Here is an 18,616-nt window from a genome sequence, read left to right as displayed (position 1 = left end):
TCTTTTGAAAGTCAAGCCATGTATTTGGTACCTTACATGGCTTTAGTCTGTCAGCTTCAAGCACCGTCTCCCAAAAGATCTTGGCCCAGGTTGTTAAAGGGACTGCCTTAGAGCTGGATTATTAGAATATTTTATGTAAATTTTTCCCCCCTCAAATAATCTCATGCAGCAGCTTGCATTGCCTGAAAACAGAGCAAGCAAAATTTTGGTCTTCATATCTTCCATTGATCTGTCCAAATGCAGGTATTTTTGAGTTACAAATAACATTGTGCAATACTGTGTATTTTTCTTAAAATTAAATTAAAAGATATTATGAGGCTCCTAGAATTATTTGTATAAGCTGCTGCTCCCATATTTGGGACTCTGCTGTCTGGCAGTAGCATCCCTTCACGATGTTTCCTGTAGGTACGTGCCTGTACTTAAATCTCAAGGTTGTTGGTACTTGTGAAAATTAAATATTGTACCTGAGACATTGAGTATCTGTCTTCATGTTACTGGACCGTGCCTCAGAAATACACTACTAATATGAGTATTGCATTGCAAAACACACAGTTACAAACTTCATTTAGCTTAAAAACCTGGCAGTGGAGAGGCTCCATCTCCAAAAGCAGGGTGGGAGGACAAAACAATTTGCAAGCAATGAGGGTCCATCCACAAGGAACCTGAGGTGTCAGCCAGCCTCCATCACTCCTCTGACCATCCTTGGTTATACTTTTCCCCATCCTTGGGAGTGCCAGCCATCAGTCCTGGACTTGGGAGGACAGCTCTCACCCTGATACTGCAGGCTGCACAAATAAATTTCAATTCCAATATCAGCATGTGGGTCCTTGCAGCTGCCAAACCAGTAAGAGTGTGTGGGTGTGGGTGGGTGGGTGAGCAGTTAAAGGTGTTGCTTCATATCCAGCGAAGTCCTCTGTGCTTTCTGCCAGCAATAACAGGATGGATTGCTGTAAATTACTTTTCAGGCTTAGTTTATATTGTTTATGGTGTAACCAGCCAAAAGGACATATGCTGTGAATCTCTGAACTGTAGAAGAGCATAGGGAAACACGCAGAGAGAAAACTGCGAGAGGACTAATGAATTCTTATTTTTGCCACTGAATATTTGCTCCTGGGAGGAAAAGAAAACCAGGAAGAGCATGCACAGGATGTGGTATGATTAGCCCAGTCCGACCACAAGCAACTTGGTTTTCTAAATTTCCTTTTGAAACTGTTTTGTTGAAAGTGCCTGTTCACATATGACTCATTCATTAGGCTGTGAAGCTGTGGGGCCCATTTTACTCTTGCCACTCTAAGCATTGGATGAGATGCTGGGAACTGGGTTTTTTTTTGCACCCTACTCTTATGTGACTAAAATTCTTATGTTTGTGGAATCAGCCTTAGGGCTATGGAGTATCATAGAAAAATTCCTTCTTTATAGTGCATGTGTCTGAGAAACTGTTCTAGCTGCAGCTTGGGCAGCACGGCTGTCTACACACCATATGGCGCAGGGGGCAGGAATGTAACCAATATTTCAGTCCACATTGTGCAAGGGCCCCCTGCCCCTCTTGCACTCGGAGCCAGCCTTGGTTTCTGTGCTCTCCTTTCTGGGGTCTTGCACCAGGCAGAGTGCAGGGCTGACTGAGCTGGTGGTTTCACAGGCCCTTCAGCAGACATTGGCTCTCCTGCAGTTTGCTCTGCCACGGGAATATTTGGGGCAGACAGGAGGCAAATGTGTAATCTGAGGATAAGAGGCATGCTGTTCCTGCCCCAGCTGGCAAAGTACCAGCGTTTCAGGTCTGGGAATGTGCTGGGATTTGTACTCACCCTGGGAAAGAAAGGGAAAAAAGCAAAAGAGAGAAAGAAAAGTGTGTGCTGTCTCAGATCTCACTCAACAAATAAATATTTTTCCTTTTAACTATTTGAATAAATGTTGGTTGCCAAGGACAGAAACCATATGGAGGAAGGAACAGTTAAGGGAATAGGCACAGCTTAGTTCTGTGTTTTCCAAAGCCATTGGAATTCAGATGCTCAGGCCATGATGCAGTGTCAGTCATACATGATGTTAATATGTCAGGAAGTAAGACTACATGAATGCCTTCACAGAGAGAACTTCTCTTCTGATCTCGATGCAGCTACAATGGTTGCACCAAGAAAGGTGTTTTGGGGACAAACTAGCTTCTGTGCTCTTTCAGCCAGGTCCCTACTTGTTATAAAGAGTACTCAGAAATGTAGGCTCTTAAGTCTTGTGACTCCACCTTTACATCAATAAATACTTTAATAACTGCAGGGGAAATAACAGCTCCACCAAGAGGTATGAAGACAGCCCCATCCCTGCTGTTAAAATATTCTCACTGAAGGCACAGTTTGAGGTCATGAGCAGCCACAGAAGCTGCACTTGATTGCCTTCCTCCTGGGTAAGTGCTGTAACTGCTGGATCATGAGATGTAGAAGAGTAGTGATCACAGGAGGGGACAACAGAACCCTTCTCCTCCTCGTGTTTCTCCTCGTTGCTATCAGAATACATTAGGAATTCTGTTTGGATTGTTTGTTATATATGGAAGAATCTGCAGAGTAAAGTGTATCTACAGTCTTTTAAATGTGTTTGTATTGTTTGCTTAAGTCATCTTACAGATAGGAGCAGTGTATAGTTAAGTTTTGATTCTGGGTAGTTTCATCTGGGCAAAGAGCTGCTTGGTGCTGAGAAACACCCTGTAACAAAGCTGGATTGCCTGGAAAGATTTCCTGGAGAAACATTTAGTGTCTCCTGAGAGAAGCAGCAGCTGGGTAGGGTTTTGAAGGTCTACCTTATGAATATAAGCATCTACAGCAAAGTGAGTTGAATCTTGGAAGGCCATTTATTTTGTAGATTTAGCTGTGGTTCCACTAGCAGGAATCCTAGCAGCTGCTATTTTTTTTCTATATTCAGCAAAAAGCTGTAAGAGACAGCAGTTAATCCCTATCATGCACAGCACTGTAGCTGTAGATTTAGTATCTTAAATGCAGTGAGTGCAAACTCCACCCAGCCCCAAAACCTCACAGTTTTTTGTTTTCCTAAGGTGTCTTCAAACTATTTTGTATAAGGGGTCAGCTGAAAAGAGGTATTTTATGCTAATAGGATTGACATCTAATCTAATGTAATTCTTTGAAATTTTTTCCAGAGCTAAAAAGTTGGCAGGGACTAGGATGAAAAGGAAATTATTTTCAAAACCTTATTTCCAAAAGTAACAGTACCTTTTTCCCCATGCTGCCTTTTCTGTCTTCAGTTCTCAATGTCATCACTACATCTGTCATTCCGAGAAAGGTTCATATTCAGCTGCTTGATATAAGCACAATTTAGACTCAGTTTGGAAAACTACTAAAACTGCTAACATTTCACTCTTGCTATGAAAGGTGATTTTCATTGCCCTGTCTTTTAAAAGATGGTAAGAGAAAAGGCTGAAACAGAAGCATTGGGAGTTATTCCACTTAACTGTTTTTCTTTACTATCAGTGCTGAATTGCTAATGGACTATAAAACGTTAGGCTTATCACTGCCTGCAATCAGGAAAGCCTTACTGGAGAGTAAGATGAGACTTAGGCCACAAGAGTGGCTAAGAACAAAGTCAAAAATGTTAAGACAACGGACATGTAATTCATGTTCATACTACTTAAGTAAAAACATTTTCCCAGTTGTAATTTGCTGGAAAACTTTGTTACTGTGTGTCAATAGCTGTTTTTATCAATGTGTATTGGTAGAACAGCATGACAGCTTTTTAAATGCAGATGAATTTTAAATGCTTAAGAAAGTGCTTAAAATCTGTTAGCAGGCAAAACTGATTCATTTAAGTGAAAGCTCTCTGTTTCATGGGTTGATATCTAACTTTTATCCTTTTGGCATGGATTTAATATTGGTACAGAATTACATTTAAGCCTTTTTATCACGTGTAATACGCACTTAAATAGGGGATATTTTCAGTTATATTTTGTGGTTTCTCCAGACCTTTGCAGTGGTAATCTGTTTCCTGCCACCCCCCATGACCCCCTTTTGACAATATGAAAGAAATAACCTCTAGCCTAACTTAAAAGGAAGAAAGTCAAGACTGGAAACAGTGGCAGTGAAGATGCTGCAGATGTGTGCCTGGATCTGGGTTAGTTTCTAGCACAGAATCAGGAGTTTGTCTTTGAGCATCCTGGGTTTTTGAAGCCCAGGCTGAGGGACACAGAGTTCTGGCTCCTCTGTCCAGCTGACTGACTTGTCAGGCTGCAACCTGCCAAAAGACACAAACCCAACAAAGATGAAAAAGCCAAACTAGTACAGATATATTGTCAACACTCTGACAAAATACAGGGGTTTGTTTGTTTCTTTGTTTTTACCTAGTTTTATTTTTCTTCCGAAAGGTTCGTCATCGGTGGTGTGAACTTGTCATTAAACACAAATATGAGCCTGGGTATGGAGACATTGAGAGATTCCTTAGAGAGGATCAGGTAAGTTACATTTAACTAGCATTTTGAAAACAATCAACTTTTTAACACCCTTATGCTGAAATAAAAAAAAAAAAATAGTATATTTTCTTGCTGCAGTTTATCAAAAACTTGGCTGTGTATTCATCTTTTTTCTCTTTGGGTGTCTAAACATTTAGTTTAAGGAAACTACTTAGGGTAGGGGTATTCAACACCGCCTAAACCTAAAGACTGCTTATCCTCTGTCAAGTGGGGAAATAGGATAGAATTTCTCCTCTCCTTGCATTTTATGCAAGCCAGAGGTATGAGTGATGCTAGGAAGATACTTCTCAGCAGGTTCCTTTTGCAGGATGAGGAAGGTAAGTGTGGCTGTGAATGTCAATGCAATTATGGGATAGGTGCAAAGCAGTCAGTGCTGTGGTAACCTTAGTTTTGAAGATGACAGCCAGAAGTAGTATAGCACATCCAGGGAATCCTAGCCCCTCCATGGGTAGGAAAATGGTAAGAGAGGATTGTGAAGGCGTTAAAAGGCTGGACATACATGATTCCCTTACTATGGCCTTATATTTAGGCCACTGTGAACTTAGAATTCTGATTGCACCTCTGTCTTGTTCTTTTTCTATTTTCACTTTTATTTATCTTTTTTCACTATGAGCCCTATAAAATTGAGACATTCACTGCCTAGGATGAATTTTAAATATTTAAATATATGTTACAAAATAGAAAATGGTGACGATACATCAAAATCGAGGCAAGATATTAATGTCTTTACCTTTTATGCTGACAATGAACAGAGCTATTTACAGCCAATGAGGATTTTCTGCTTTCAGGCAACACAGCACAACTGAATTATTGCAGTTTGTCATGTGTTCTTCTAGCTCGGAAGTATACCTCCTATTTATATCTAAGCCAATGAACAGGCCCCAGAGCTCTTGGCAAGCTCTGTATTGAAACAAACAAACAAAAAAGACATAAAATAACATTATTTCATAAGGAGTTACATGGATTGTGCATATTTATATTCTATGAAAGGATGGAGATAACCACCAGCAGAGCCTGGGCATTTGGGGTTCAGGAAACCCTTGAGTTGATAAAACCATACAAAATTGCATTCTATTTGGAATAGCTATTATGTCAAATAAAGACATTTTCTGCAGTGTAGAGAAATAATTTTTTGCAACTTTTTAATGTAATCTTCATTTCATTTACTTCAGCAGTGCATACAGTTAATGGCACAAAAAGCTTCTGGTGTGATTAGTACTTAGAGCAGTTGCATGTCTGTACTGATCATGTAACATGGCATTTTTAAAAGTCTGGGGGAAAATGCAAATGAGCTGTTTAAATCCTTTGAAGTTCTACAAAACACTAGTGTGTTTACTGCATATAAATATTTAGACCTAGGGGAGAGTTATTAATGCTGGGTAGAGAAGGTACTTCCTACAGTAAGAAAAGGTCACCATTTAAAAAATTCTCAATGAGAGCAACTGGAGCCCAGCTCCAAGGCCATTTGTGTGGCTGCCAGACCTTGGTGCAGCTGCAAACCTTGGAAATCTGAGGTTTTGGTTCTCTTGGTGTCACAGTATGCTTAGGGAATTGGCAAGGAGTCTGGCAGGTTTCTGCCACTCTGGGACTTCCTCCTTTTACTTCTGTCGTTTTAAAATTTTAAATGTCTCTTTTGGCTGAAGGGGTTTTTAAGGCTTACCAGCCAATGCTAGAAATTGCGAAGAATAGCATTAAAAATTGTATTTCTCAATGCTGTCCAAATTTTTCCGCTCCTGCAAGTCCAAACAATAACTGTAAAAGCCAGCATGCTAAGCTGCTAATATTTTGTCACAAATGTAAACCTGTTTTGGTAAGTGCAGTTTAACATTTACTGAACTCCTGTAATTAGCTGAAAAAAATGTATCATCAGGAAAAAAAAAGACAATATCCTAAAAGTTTCCTGTTAAGTTAGCCAGAGCTTTGTTGGCAGTGGTCAAAGGGGCCCAGATCTCCTCACAGGAGTCCCATTACCTTTTTTTATAGCTGCTATGTCCAGAATAAATGGTTAGGAAAAGCCTGCCTTCATACCCAACCAGAATTTATGCATGTTAAACTGTATCTCTGATATAAAGGGAGTCAAACATAGATGTGACCATATTCAGTTGATGTCCAGTTACAGAATTGCCAGATGGGAATTTTAAAGCGGATTACTTCAGTTTTTGTTCATGGATGTGTGAGTAAACATGACAATTGGAAAGAAAATGTGTATCCTGTTGAAGGAAGGAGAAGCTTTTTTCTTAAGGGGCATTTGGAAAAAAATCAAGATAGTTGGTAAAAGGAAACTGTATTCAACTTGAACAGTGGCAAGGAAAGTGGAGTGAGGAATGATTTTCTTGTCATGCCATAACACAAAATTCTTACATTAATAATCTGTTTTTGCATAGTCAACACAGCATATAGACAACCACCATTAGGTTAAAGAGACACACAGAAAATTAATTGTTCTGGGGGAGAGAATAGACATTAGGGAGTCTAAAATGCTATTTTCTGTGTTTTGGATTGTCTGTTTTGTTTCATTTTTAGTTTAAATGAATACTAGAGGGTCAGTGACAAAAACCCAGCTAACTAGTTATTACTGGTGGTAGGATGCTTGTGTGTTTTGTTCCTCTTTCAGGCTATGGGTGTGTATCTCTATGGTGAATTAATGGTGAATGAAGATGCAAAACAACAAGAACTTGCACGGAAATGCTTTGCTGCAGCACAAGAACATATGGATGCATCCTCAGCCAAAGTGGTGGCAGAGATGTTATTCTGAAAAGGTGATTTTTAATTTTAATCCCAACACCCTGATTTTGCTTCATATAGAAAGAATATGCAGAGCTCAGTGAACATGGTAAACTATGGCATACCATACAACTTGTGGCTGCTTAGGCTGAGAAATAACTCTTGTTATATATCTTGTTGGCTTGTTTTTTTTTCTTTTTCTTAAGCCCAGCAGCAGGAGCAGTGAGTTACATACATGTAGGCATAGCTGGAGAACGTGGAGAATGGCTTTGTTGTAATGGACTGTACAAGAGGCAACTGTAAGTCCAAATGGCCAAAGAATGCCAGGCTCTGCCTACAGTTGTTTCCCATCCTGTATTCCTAAATCTGCTTACAAAAATTTCAATTGTGCAAGGACCATTTCTGTTTTATAGAGCTGCATGTTGACTTGACAGGCAGCATAGTCTTTGAAAAAAGCCTGATCCCACAGTGGAAATATGAAACTGTGGACTTGGAAGCAAATATCATCTGAGAACAAGCTGATAATTCAATTTTTTTTGTGTTAAGGGTATGGAGGTTTTGAGATTGATTATGAGGTAAGAAAAGTAGCCTTAACAGGAAGAAGCTAGCTTGTTTATGAAATTAAATGAGAGGAATCACCAGAAAAAGCAGAATTGCAAAAATATTTATGGGATGATGATTGCCGTAGGCTATAAATTTGCAAAGATACTTTCCAGTTCTCTGTCTGAGCAGTTGGAGGTAGCCTTACAGTGTCTGCACATGCATGTTTAATATATAACCCATTAAGATTTGTATGAAAGTTTCTCAGAGCACAGCATTTTTGGTTAATCGTGTAACTCATCTGACAGACTGATTGCTGTCGTTGTTCACAAACTTTACAGCTGACTTGTGGTATCAAAATTCAGGCTTCTAATGTAGCAAAAAACCATTGTCACCTAATTGATACCAAGCAAAAATCTTAATTTTCTTCTGTTCTAGCAGTATTTGACTGTGAGTTCCGTTTGATTTTGTAGTTGTTTTTTGCTATGTTTATATGAAATACAGCCAATGATAGATACTATGAGAGCAAGTGTGATTATAAAAAGCCATGTTGTTCTTCTGTGTAGACAAGAACTGTGCCTGCCAAGAAAATGTTTTGGGAAAGGTGGATCAGACTGTAGAGTGGCAGGATATCAGTGGTGGGCTAGGAGAGACACCTTTTAAAACAGAGCTAAAGAGACTCTTTCGTGTACTCCCAATTATCAGGGACTCATAGGAATTTGAGTTATGTTCAACAGTTCTTAATCTGGTAGGTGTCTTCAAGTGTCTGAAGGCCAGAAACAATAAAATCAAAATTTCTACAAGTTTCTGATGGTAAGTATCTAGCAGAGGAAAATTACATGGTATGCAGGTGTTAGCAATAGTCTAGAATTACCCCTTTGACTTTACAGACAGAGTGGAAGTGCATGGTTAGCTATAACATAAAACCTGAAGATACTGAGTACAATATTCTGTGTGACTGCACAGCTTTCTTTTAATGTTATGGCTGTTTGGGTTCCTGGCATGATGATTTGTGACTTAAGATTAAAATCACATTGCCAGGGATTACCACGCAGCCATGACCACAGCTGCTAGCATGAAACTCACCATTAACAGTCTGATGGGTGCACAGCGTGGAATCCTCTCCATCTATCAAAAAAAACAAACAAAAAACACACATACACACAAAAAAAAAAAAAAATAGAGAGAGGGAGAGAGAAACAAACCCCCAAACCCACCAAAAACAGAGGAAAGCAGCAGAGCATCATGGAAGAACCTTCTCCGAAAACTATCTCTGCTGAGACTGAGATCTCTCTGGTGAGGTGCAGAGCTTAGCTGATTGGTGAACAGTGATTGTTTTCCTCTTTGTTCACAGTGGCTAAGTTCTGCACCTGAAGAGAAGGGAGAGGAGACTCTCTGCAGGGCAGAGGGCGTTTGCTGGCTGAGATCCCTTGCTGCTGAACGGGCAGATTTGTGATGAATGCATGTGTCCGAGGCTCAGTGTATGGAGAATAAGAGGCAGAGGCAACCTGGGAAAGACCAAAGACTTTTAGTTTTAGTTGAGAATAAAAAGTGCTCCTTAAGTTTTAAGTCTGATTGCAAATGTAAGGCATTGCCTACAGTAATTTGGTTACCATGCTTTCCTAAAGGTCAGAGGAAATAATGTTTGTGACTTTTAACCTGAAATTGTCAATAAAGATTTTGTTTTCTCTTTAATGGATACTGTCATGATCCTCTCTGCAGTTGTAGCTTAGCACTGTGTGTCGTTTGCAGGAAATGGTGGCAGCTCCAGTCGGAAACAACTTACAGCTGCTGCTGTTGTTCCAGGCTGTTGATGGACCCGTCCTCCGGTGCCTACTGAGCTGATATCAGTTCTGATTTTACACACTGGCTCAGTTCAGCAGGAACAGGAGTCGAGCCCTAGAGCAAAAAACAAGATGTACCTTTCCTAAGAGCCTTTGAGAAATGTTGTTGCTGTTTTCTCTCAAAAATGAATCAGTACACCTTATGTCCTGATGTTAGACACAAAATGGCCTAAGGTGGAAAAGCTACCTCAGTACTGTTTAAGAGGACTGTTGGCTAAAGATGAGAAGGTATGTGGATATGTAGCACACCACACAGTATTGCTCTGGTAACTTGCCTCCAACATTATTTTCAGAGAAACCTGGTAATTACCAAGATAGTTAGTGCTTCCACCATGGATCCCTCCCTGTCTTCTCCAGACCTTGTTATGGTAGCTTTAGGAAGCTAATGAGATCATTGTTAACTCTGTAGGTACAGTTGCACTCTATTGGTAACCTAAAATATAACTCAATTTGGAAAGCTGGGGCAATCAAGAATGCAGAGATACTCCTTCATTGTGACAGAGTAATAACTTTAAATGCTGTTTCTGTGCAGGAAAGATCACAGACAACTCTTTTAATAGATCTTCTGCTAACCCCGATGGTTCTAGGATTTCATTGACCCAGGACATCAAAGGAAGGATTATGTGACTGCTAAAACAATCAGCTGACAGAAATATTTACCTTTCTGTATTTCTACAGGTCCACTGTAACTGAGAACACAAGACAAACTACACACACACGTTTTACTCTGGCTCTAGGTAATTCTTTGATACAAGAATTTTGGGATTTATCCTTGTGCTTTGGTAATACAATCATTCTGGTTTGCAGATGCCAAAGATTCTTGATTTGAACAACTTTATTAATTTGGGCATTCTGAAAATGGATGGAACTGTATTGTGTACTTAAAATTTTGTTTGTAACTTCTATGTCATATTTATAAAACCTCAGTGTGAAATCAGCAGGGGCTGGGGTGCGGCTCGTAAGATTTGACAGAAGCAGAAATAAACTGTGGAAAGTTACTTGCCATCATCCTGGTGATGGGATGGGACTGAAGAAAAAACAAAGATCATCATGCACTCTCTGTCATGTTTAGGTTAAATTTTACTAGAAGCGTCAGACCTCCCATTTTCTGAAAGTGTCTTTCATACCCTTGTGATACTTATTTTGCAATGATATCTCAAGTGTATCCTTTCCTGATCAATGAATCTCTATATTTTTAGAAGACATCTTAATTTTTCCTTTCAGAGGGTAAGCATTTAAACCACAAAAATCTGTGAACTTATTTCCCTTGTACTCTATTGTTTTGTATCAAATCCTCTTTGATAATAATAAAATTATCAAAATAAATTTTTTTTCCAAGTATATACAGTCTTTCCATTCCACTGTGGTTCAACATTAATTTAAAAACATGGGAAGAAGAATGATTTCATTCCTTCTTTTGCAGCAGGAGAAAAGAATCTGGAACTCATTACTTAAGAGATGTTAATGAGAAAAAATAAATGAGGTACTTTTAAAAAGTTCTTAGAATCTAAAGTAAAGGTCTGCCTCAACATTGTCTTCAGTACAAAGAGTACAGTTCCTTTTCACGTCACCACATTTTCTAACCTCCCTCTTTGCAGATATAGTGTCAAAACCTGAATTAAGGGACATTCAGCAAGTTCTTTCAAATGCAGCGAGAGTTAGGAAATTGTCCAAGAAGGCACTGAGACACCACAATGACTTCTAAATGTAGTAAGTCTCACAGACGTAGTTATTACAGGATCCCATTCATAACAGAGTTACACTTCATGTCACAGGTTTTTCTGTGAAGGCCAGCAAAAGAAACCAGCTTGCTTTTTGCCTTTTTCATTGTGTAAGGAAAAAATGCAGAGCTGGATAAGACTCTTGCACAAAATATGCAGAAATTAAGTACATTGTAGGCCTCTTCATAGCCAGTACTGTTAAAGCTACAGGGCAAATAAGATACTACACATTTTTAAAATAGCACAAAAAATTTCTTCTTTCCAAATAATCTACTTGCCTTTTTTTTTTTAATATTGAGCACAGCAGTAGTTTTGTTTACTACAGCTCTTACAGTTGGCTTCAGCTGCATTAACTTGAACATTTCCCCGCACTACAACGTCATTGGCCCATCATGCATGGTAGAAACTGAGAAAAGCAACAGAAGATAAAATGCAAACACCAAAAAACCTAAAAGATGACAAAGAGGTGGCAGTCCTGGCCTTTCATCAGTGCTTATGAGGCCTTTTGTTGCTAATCCAAGCATTGTGATATAGAGTGAGGCTCCAGATTAAGAAGAAAGCTGAAGGTGGCATTGAACAGTTATGGTCACCATAACTCATCAGAGAGCATAGGAGAATCCCGTATGTATTGTTTAGTAGCAGTAGGGTGACTAACATGATATAAACATTACCCTTAATTTAAAATCCTTCTGAATCATGCAAAAAACATTAGAAGGGAACCATATAATTATTTACAGAATCACAGAATGAGATGAGTTGGAAGAGACACACAAAAATTATTGAATTCAACTCCTGGCCCTGCACAGCACCAGCCCCGAGTCACACCGTGTGCCTGAGAGCATTGTCCAAATGCTTCTTGAACTCTGTCAGGCGGTGACCACCTCCCTGAGGATCCTGTTCCAGTGCCCAAACACCCTCTGGGGAAAGAACCTTTTTCTAATATCCAACCTAAACCTCCCCTGAAACAACTTCAGGCCATTCCCTCAGGTGCTGTCACTGGGCATCACGGAGGACAGATCAGTGCCTGCCCCTCCCGTTCCCCTCATGAGGAAGTTGTACCTGCAGTGAGGTCTGTCCTCAGTCTCCTCTGGGCTGAACATACCAAGTGCCCTCAGCTGCTCCTTGTACAGCAAACCAGCCCCCAGCACTCGAGGTGAGGCTGCCCCAGCTCAGAGCAGAGCAGGACAATCCCCTCCCTTGCCCAGATGGAGATGCTGTGCCTTACACCCCCCAGGCCAGGGCTGGCCCTCCTGGCTGCCAGGGCACTGCTGATCCATGTTCAACTTGCCAGGACCCCCAGGTCCCTTTCCATGGCACTGCTTACAGCACCTCATTCCCAGCGTGTCCATACATCCCGGGTTGCCCCATCCCAGATGCAGAATCCAGCACTTTCCCCTGTTGAACTTCATATGGTTGGTGATTGCCCAGACCCCCAATTTGTGGAGGTCTCTCCCTGCCCTGGTTGGAGTCAACAGCTCCTCCCAGTTTTGTATCATCTGCAAACTTGCTCAGTATCCCTTCCAGTTCCGTGTCCAGGTCATTTATGAAGAAGTTGAAGAGCAGAGGGCTGAGGATGGGGCCCTGTGGAGCCCCAGTAGTGACAGGTCCCCAGTCTGATGTCACGCCATTCACTGTAACCCATTGTGCCTGACCCGTGACCCAGCTGCTCACCCAGCCCATGATGTGTTTATCCAGCTGTGGGCTGCACATTAGGTCCAGAAGGGTCCTGAGAGAGACAGTATCAAAAACTTTACTGGCCTCCCTTGGTCAGCTGGGTGGGTTACCTAGTCATGAAAGGAAACCACGTTGATAAGCAGGACTTCCCTCTCATGTGCTGTGCTGGCTGTGACCAATGACTGTGTTGTCTTTCAGGTGTTTTTCAGTACCCCCGGAATAAACTTCTCCATAACTTTACCAGGCCCTGGAGTGAGACTGACAGGCCTGTAGTTTCCTGGGTCCTCCTTGCCCTTCCTGAAAATTGGGACAACAATTTGCCAGCTTATAGTCATCTGGGACTTCTGGATTCCTAAGACCACTCAAAAGAGACATATGACTACCTCAGCCAGCTCAGGAAGGATACTTGGATTAATCCTATCAGGCCCCATAGGTTTGTAGGGATCCAGCTGGAGCAGTAGGTCCGGCACATATAATTTTTTAACAGACCCTACTATCAAAAGCCTAACAGGAAAAAAAAGCCCAGCAAACCACCAACGTTACGGTTTTCTTTCAGGTGGGTGTTCTTATATTGAGTTCCCAACAGAAGGAAGTTGCAGAATCTAATTGTAGCAAATAGAAGTAAGCAACAAAGAAATCTATTTCCAAACTTCCTCTAACTAAATCATTACAGGAAGTAATGTCTTTTCAAACAATACTTTAATCTAGGAGCTGGACTCAGTGGTCCTTGTGGGTCACTTCCATTTCAGTGTATTCTGTGATTGTAAGTGGCTATGGCAACACAGGCATCTGTATAGGTATGCCTTTGCCCTTAGGTTTCATTTACTTGTTTCATAGGCTGCCCACTCTGTATAAAATACAGCGCTTTGTAGGAGTTTTTTCCCCCTCCCATCCCTAATTCAGTCCTTTCCAAACACAGTGGTAATGTTATTCTGAAGAGCATTGAAAGCCCAGTGCTGGACTATCTCCCACTTACTTCATCAGTCCAGCATCTAGTTAGGATCCCAGTGATTCTTTTCTGGATGTACCTTTCAGCTCTGAAAACGAATCTCAAATGAAAAATTAAAACTGTATCCATATAGTTAGGCAAGGATCACATCAAGCTGCTTACTGGGTTGCTTTTTCAGAGTAAAGGCAGACATAACAAGGGGGTGGCCCTGCGAGTCCCTGAGCCCCTCAGTGGGAATGCATTCATTCCTTGCCATACACCTTCTGTTGCAAGTACAGAGCAAAACACACCATTTTGCTGACAGCTGTTTTCTGTCTGCAGCTTTGCTGGGAGTGTTTGCAGCTGCTGCTGCTGTCTCTGTGACTTCTCCTTTAGAAGGGAATTAGCTGTACCCTATTGCCCATGCCTCACACAAAATAGTGAAGGAAAATGGTCTGGAAACAAAGGTCTGACTGGAAATGCAGCAAGTGGGGAGCTTGAGGAAACAAGCTGGCATAAAGAGCCTAAGGATTTCTGACATATAAAAAGCACTATGAAAAAGGATACTACCAAAACAAAAAAAGTTATATGGAGCATTAAAATGTATCATGCAGAGCACTGCAGCCAGTCAGTTCATCTCCACAGCTGATGAAAGTCTTGAGAATTGGTATTTGTACTACAGAAAATTTCAGGTGTTTGTAGGCTCCTTTGCATACAGAGGTGCATGGGAGGAAACCATGGTGCTTTTGTAAGAATCAACAAGCAGCTGAGTTACCATGAGCCATTATGTTCCAAAGGATCTATTAGTTTGGGGTTGATTCTTTCCATGCAGAAACTGGACTGTAAATGTCTGGAAAATCCACACCTTCCAGGCTCCTGTACTGCAGGCAAGTGCCAGCTCAGACACATGAGTGCTGCAGCAGGTCTCACTTTCACTACATGTGACTTAAGAGTGACTAGCAGTACATGAAATATCTAAGGCCATTCAAATTTTTACCAGTAACTTAATGGTATTTTACTTTGAAAAAAACATTCACATAATAATGTACTCAGATAAGAGCAACATTTGAAATACACCCACATACTGAGCACAAAACCATCCTCTAATTCACTGAAAACCCTATTCCACAACACTAATTCTTAATATCTAAAAAAAAAAAAAAATACATCTTGTAGTTGTTTTAATAATGTATCTTGTGGTTTTTTTAAGCTACAAAATGTCTACCTTTGTGCTACAGTTCCCAGTATTCATGAGTCATGTCTGATGTCTTCTATAACAGTCAAAGATTTCAACAGACACCTAAGTGCATTTCTTTTTCCGACCTCAATTGCTGATGCCCAGACTAGTCAGAAGAAAAAAATTGCAAGAAAGGACAAGGAAGCAACCAAACAGAGGAGCTGACTCACCTAGAATTTCACAAGTATACTGAGTTTAGGCACACAAACAAAATATGAAGTGAACATATACACTGATGGCTATGTTCCTTTGTTTCTGTGGACACAGTATACTGGAAAATTTATTTTAAAATCTTACCTGCTGCCAAGCTGACATTTTAGGTCACTGAAATGTGGCAGTGCTTAAAGAAATTGAGACATTTGAACAGTCCTTGGGAGACTAACTGCATTTGTCCGTTTGCTGTGATTTAAACTAAGTGCATATTCTCTGCACAAAATTAATATTTTATAATACTAAAACATACCTGTTTTCCAGAAGAACAACAGGCATTTGCTCTGTTACCTGAAAGCATGCAGAAATTGCAGCTCTGTAAAAATTTGCTTTTACATGATCATTTACACATCAGAAATTATTAGCACAGTGGTAGTGCCCACAGTACAACCTGTGAAACCCTGGTTTTGCTCATTTTGCCCCACTGAAGAGATGACAGCTCTGCTGTCTTCTCCCATGCCCCTGGGCAGTAGCTGGACGTTGCTGTACCCTTTAGTTAATGTAGCTCACTTCAGTCATCTCTGAAAACTGCCTATTTCTGACCACATCCCAGCTTTTGCTCTGGGCATGTTGGGATAGCTGTCTCAGCACTGGAGCTCTCTGCTGAAGCTCATCTGAGACATTTTATTCATGGGCCAGTGTTGGCTGCTTTGCCACTGGCATCATCCCCAGTCACCATGACTGGATCTAAACAGGCTAGTTTGAGAAGCTGGTGCTTGGCACCATAATGTGAGTCACTTCATCTCTAACCCTGAAAGGATGACAGTGCTCATCATCTACCACACAGAAAAAACATATTTTTTAAAAAAACCTTTTAACCTCAAGTTGTTTCTTCACAGTAACTTTGTCCCACACTTATTTTTATATTTGGTAGTAAAAGTTATTTGCTCTACAGCTGTACCTCCTTACAGTCAACTCTTGCAAGTACAATAGAACTAAAAATTACATTATCTCAGCAACCATCTTATTCCAGTTTGCATCTGTTCCTTGGTGTGCCTGAAACTCACCTATTTTAATTGCCAATTAAAGTTTCATTCTGATTTATTCAGTTTTACACCTGAAAAGTACTTAACTTTTATTTTGCTCCCTAACATAGGGAACCACACTACCCCTTCTTCCTCATTCCACCTTTCACTTGCCTCTCCAGCCACCCTTTCCCTACACACAGGCTACCTGTCCCTACAGCCATCTTTGTTCTCATCAGTAACGTGGCAATATCACCCTGCAAAACCAACGCCAAGATTTTGTAATTGCCACCGCTTGTGCTGGAACTGCCCATCATGCCCTGTTTGCATTATAATCTCTTGTTGCTTTTGTCTATTTATGAAGTCTTTTTAATAAGCTCCCAGTTTTAGCTGAGGGAAAACATTGTTCCTATTTGCTTGAGTATTAAAAAAAAAGCAATTATATGACATAAACGCAGAACGCTTTTTTTCTTGTCATGGTTTAACCCCCATGAAGATGTTTGCTTGCCCCCTCACCAGCAGGATCAGGGAGAGAACTGGAAGGTTTGAGAAAACTCACAGGTTTGAGATAAAGACAGTTTAATAGGGAAAGCAAAAACCACAGAGACAAGCAAAGCAAAACAAGGAATTATTTCACTGCTTCCCATGGACAGGCAGATGTCCAGACACCTCCAGGAGAGCAGAGGCCCATCACACATAACAGTGACTTGGGAAGACAAACACTGCCACTTCAAATGTTCTCCATTCCTCCGTCTTCCCCCAGTTTATATCCTCAGCATGATGCCATAAGGTCTGGAATATCCCTTTCGTCAGTTCAGGTCACCTGTCCTGGCTATGTTCTGTCCCAGCCTCCCACGCACCCCCAACTTCCTCCCCTGCATGGCTCTGTGAAAATCAGAAAAGGCCTTGGTTTATGAAAGCCCTGCTCAGCAACAGCAAAACCAGCTCTTTTATTACCAATTCTGTGTTTAACAAAAATCTAAAACTCAGCCCCACATCTGCCTTTGAAAAGGAAATTAACTCTACCTAAGCCTAAATCAGCACACTTCTTTACACAGATGAAGAGTCAGATAAATAAAAAGACTGTCAGTTTTATACAAGAAGAGGTAAGCCCACCTCTTGACATTTTACAGTTTCTGCACCCACCTTCTCCCCAGCAGCACTCGCCTCACCTTTCTTCAATTAAACCACAGGGATGTAAATTTCTTACTTGATAGCTGTAAGGAAGGAATGGAAACTAGAAAGCATCCAGACTAAGTAAACAGAAAGACCAGTCATTTATTTCTTAAGCTAGTTGATTCACTGTTACCAGTATGAAGTAATGCCAGCATCAGCTGAAGGGCAGATGTGATGCTGAGAAAACTTCTAAATCACAGAATGAAGATTAATGCTAAAAGCTGGTGTGGCACTGTTGTTTTTTTTTTTGCACCAAGGGCATTCAGCATCAAAACCACAGGTTTATAACATGCAAAACCCAAAAATTATTCCCCACTTTGTTTTGAAATACAGCTATTAAAGACTGTGCTTTTTGTTTAAGTTTTAGAGGTCATAAGGACCCAATGCAGTCAGGAAGAACCTTCTGAATGGTTCTTCCTCCTGCTTACTCCCCGAATGTCTGAAAAATCATGAGCTAAACCATCTTTCAGATTCACAAAAGAAAACTGAATTGACAGGAAAACTATTAAAATGGCACCACAGCAGGATGACACAAGGCAGTGTTTCGCGGAGAAATAGGAAACCTCCACAACTTTACAATAGTTGTAAAGCCCGCTATGTTTATTACAGCCCTGGATGCATGTGGAGATTGCTCTCCTTAAATGGGCATGTGCACCTCTGTGAACTCCAGTCCTCCTTTTATCCCCCTTTCAAATGCATTTGCATACAATTTCACAATAGGTTCATACATATCCATGTTTATGAATTTCACAGTGACATTTGCCGCTAGTTCTTCTTTATCAGACAGAATTTCTGTGTCGAGCTGCCCTGCTCCCGCAGCCGTTTCTGTCTCTTCTTTATCTGTCTCCCACTGTCTCCTCCTTATCTCTGTCCTTCACTGAAGCAGCTTTCCCTTTGGCCTAGGCTTTGCAGGCAGGCTACACAGAAAATGTACATTTCACCTAAATCAAAATGGGCTTCTACTCTGGGGATTTTTGCTATGCCTCAGCAGTTCTTCTTATATTTTCTTTAAATGCATGTGGACTGCCAGATTCTACAATGCATTTTGAGGAACTGTCCCAAGGCCCTGTTAACCGATTAAGTGGTGCACCAACTGCGCTGTTCAAATGCATCATTTCTGAAACAGAGGGGGGAC

General features: G+C 40.8%; 1 protein-coding gene across 3 annotated transcripts in view; it reads left to right on the top strand.

The window, feature by feature from the left end:
- The window catches only part of AOPEP (aminopeptidase O (putative)), a 186,158-nt gene extending 175,167 nt beyond the window's left edge, over positions 1-10,991 (top strand). For 2 of the 3 annotated variants that reach the window (XM_030968818.1, XM_030968817.1), the window contains exons 15-17: positions 4,358-4,444; positions 7,077-7,221; positions 10,103-10,911. In XM_030968818.1, coding sequence (XP_030824678.1) covers positions 4,358-4,444; positions 7,077-7,217 — 228 coding nt within the window. In that variant the 3' untranslated portion in view covers positions 7,218-7,221; positions 10,103-10,911. Of the gene's footprint in view, positions 1-4,357; positions 4,445-7,076; positions 7,222-10,102 lie in introns of all 3 variants that reach the window. The other variant, XM_030968819.1, reaches the window with a different exon arrangement.
- Positions 10,992-18,616: the final 7,625 nt, after the last annotated feature.

Source organism: Camarhynchus parvulus, chromosome Z (assembly GCF_901933205.1).
Source record: "Camarhynchus parvulus chromosome Z, STF_HiC, whole genome shotgun sequence".
Lineage (NCBI taxonomy): Eukaryota > Metazoa > Chordata > Aves > Passeriformes > Thraupidae > Camarhynchus > Camarhynchus parvulus.
Note: the sequence above shows the minus strand (reverse complement) of the source record. Positions and strands in the feature narration are given on the sequence as shown.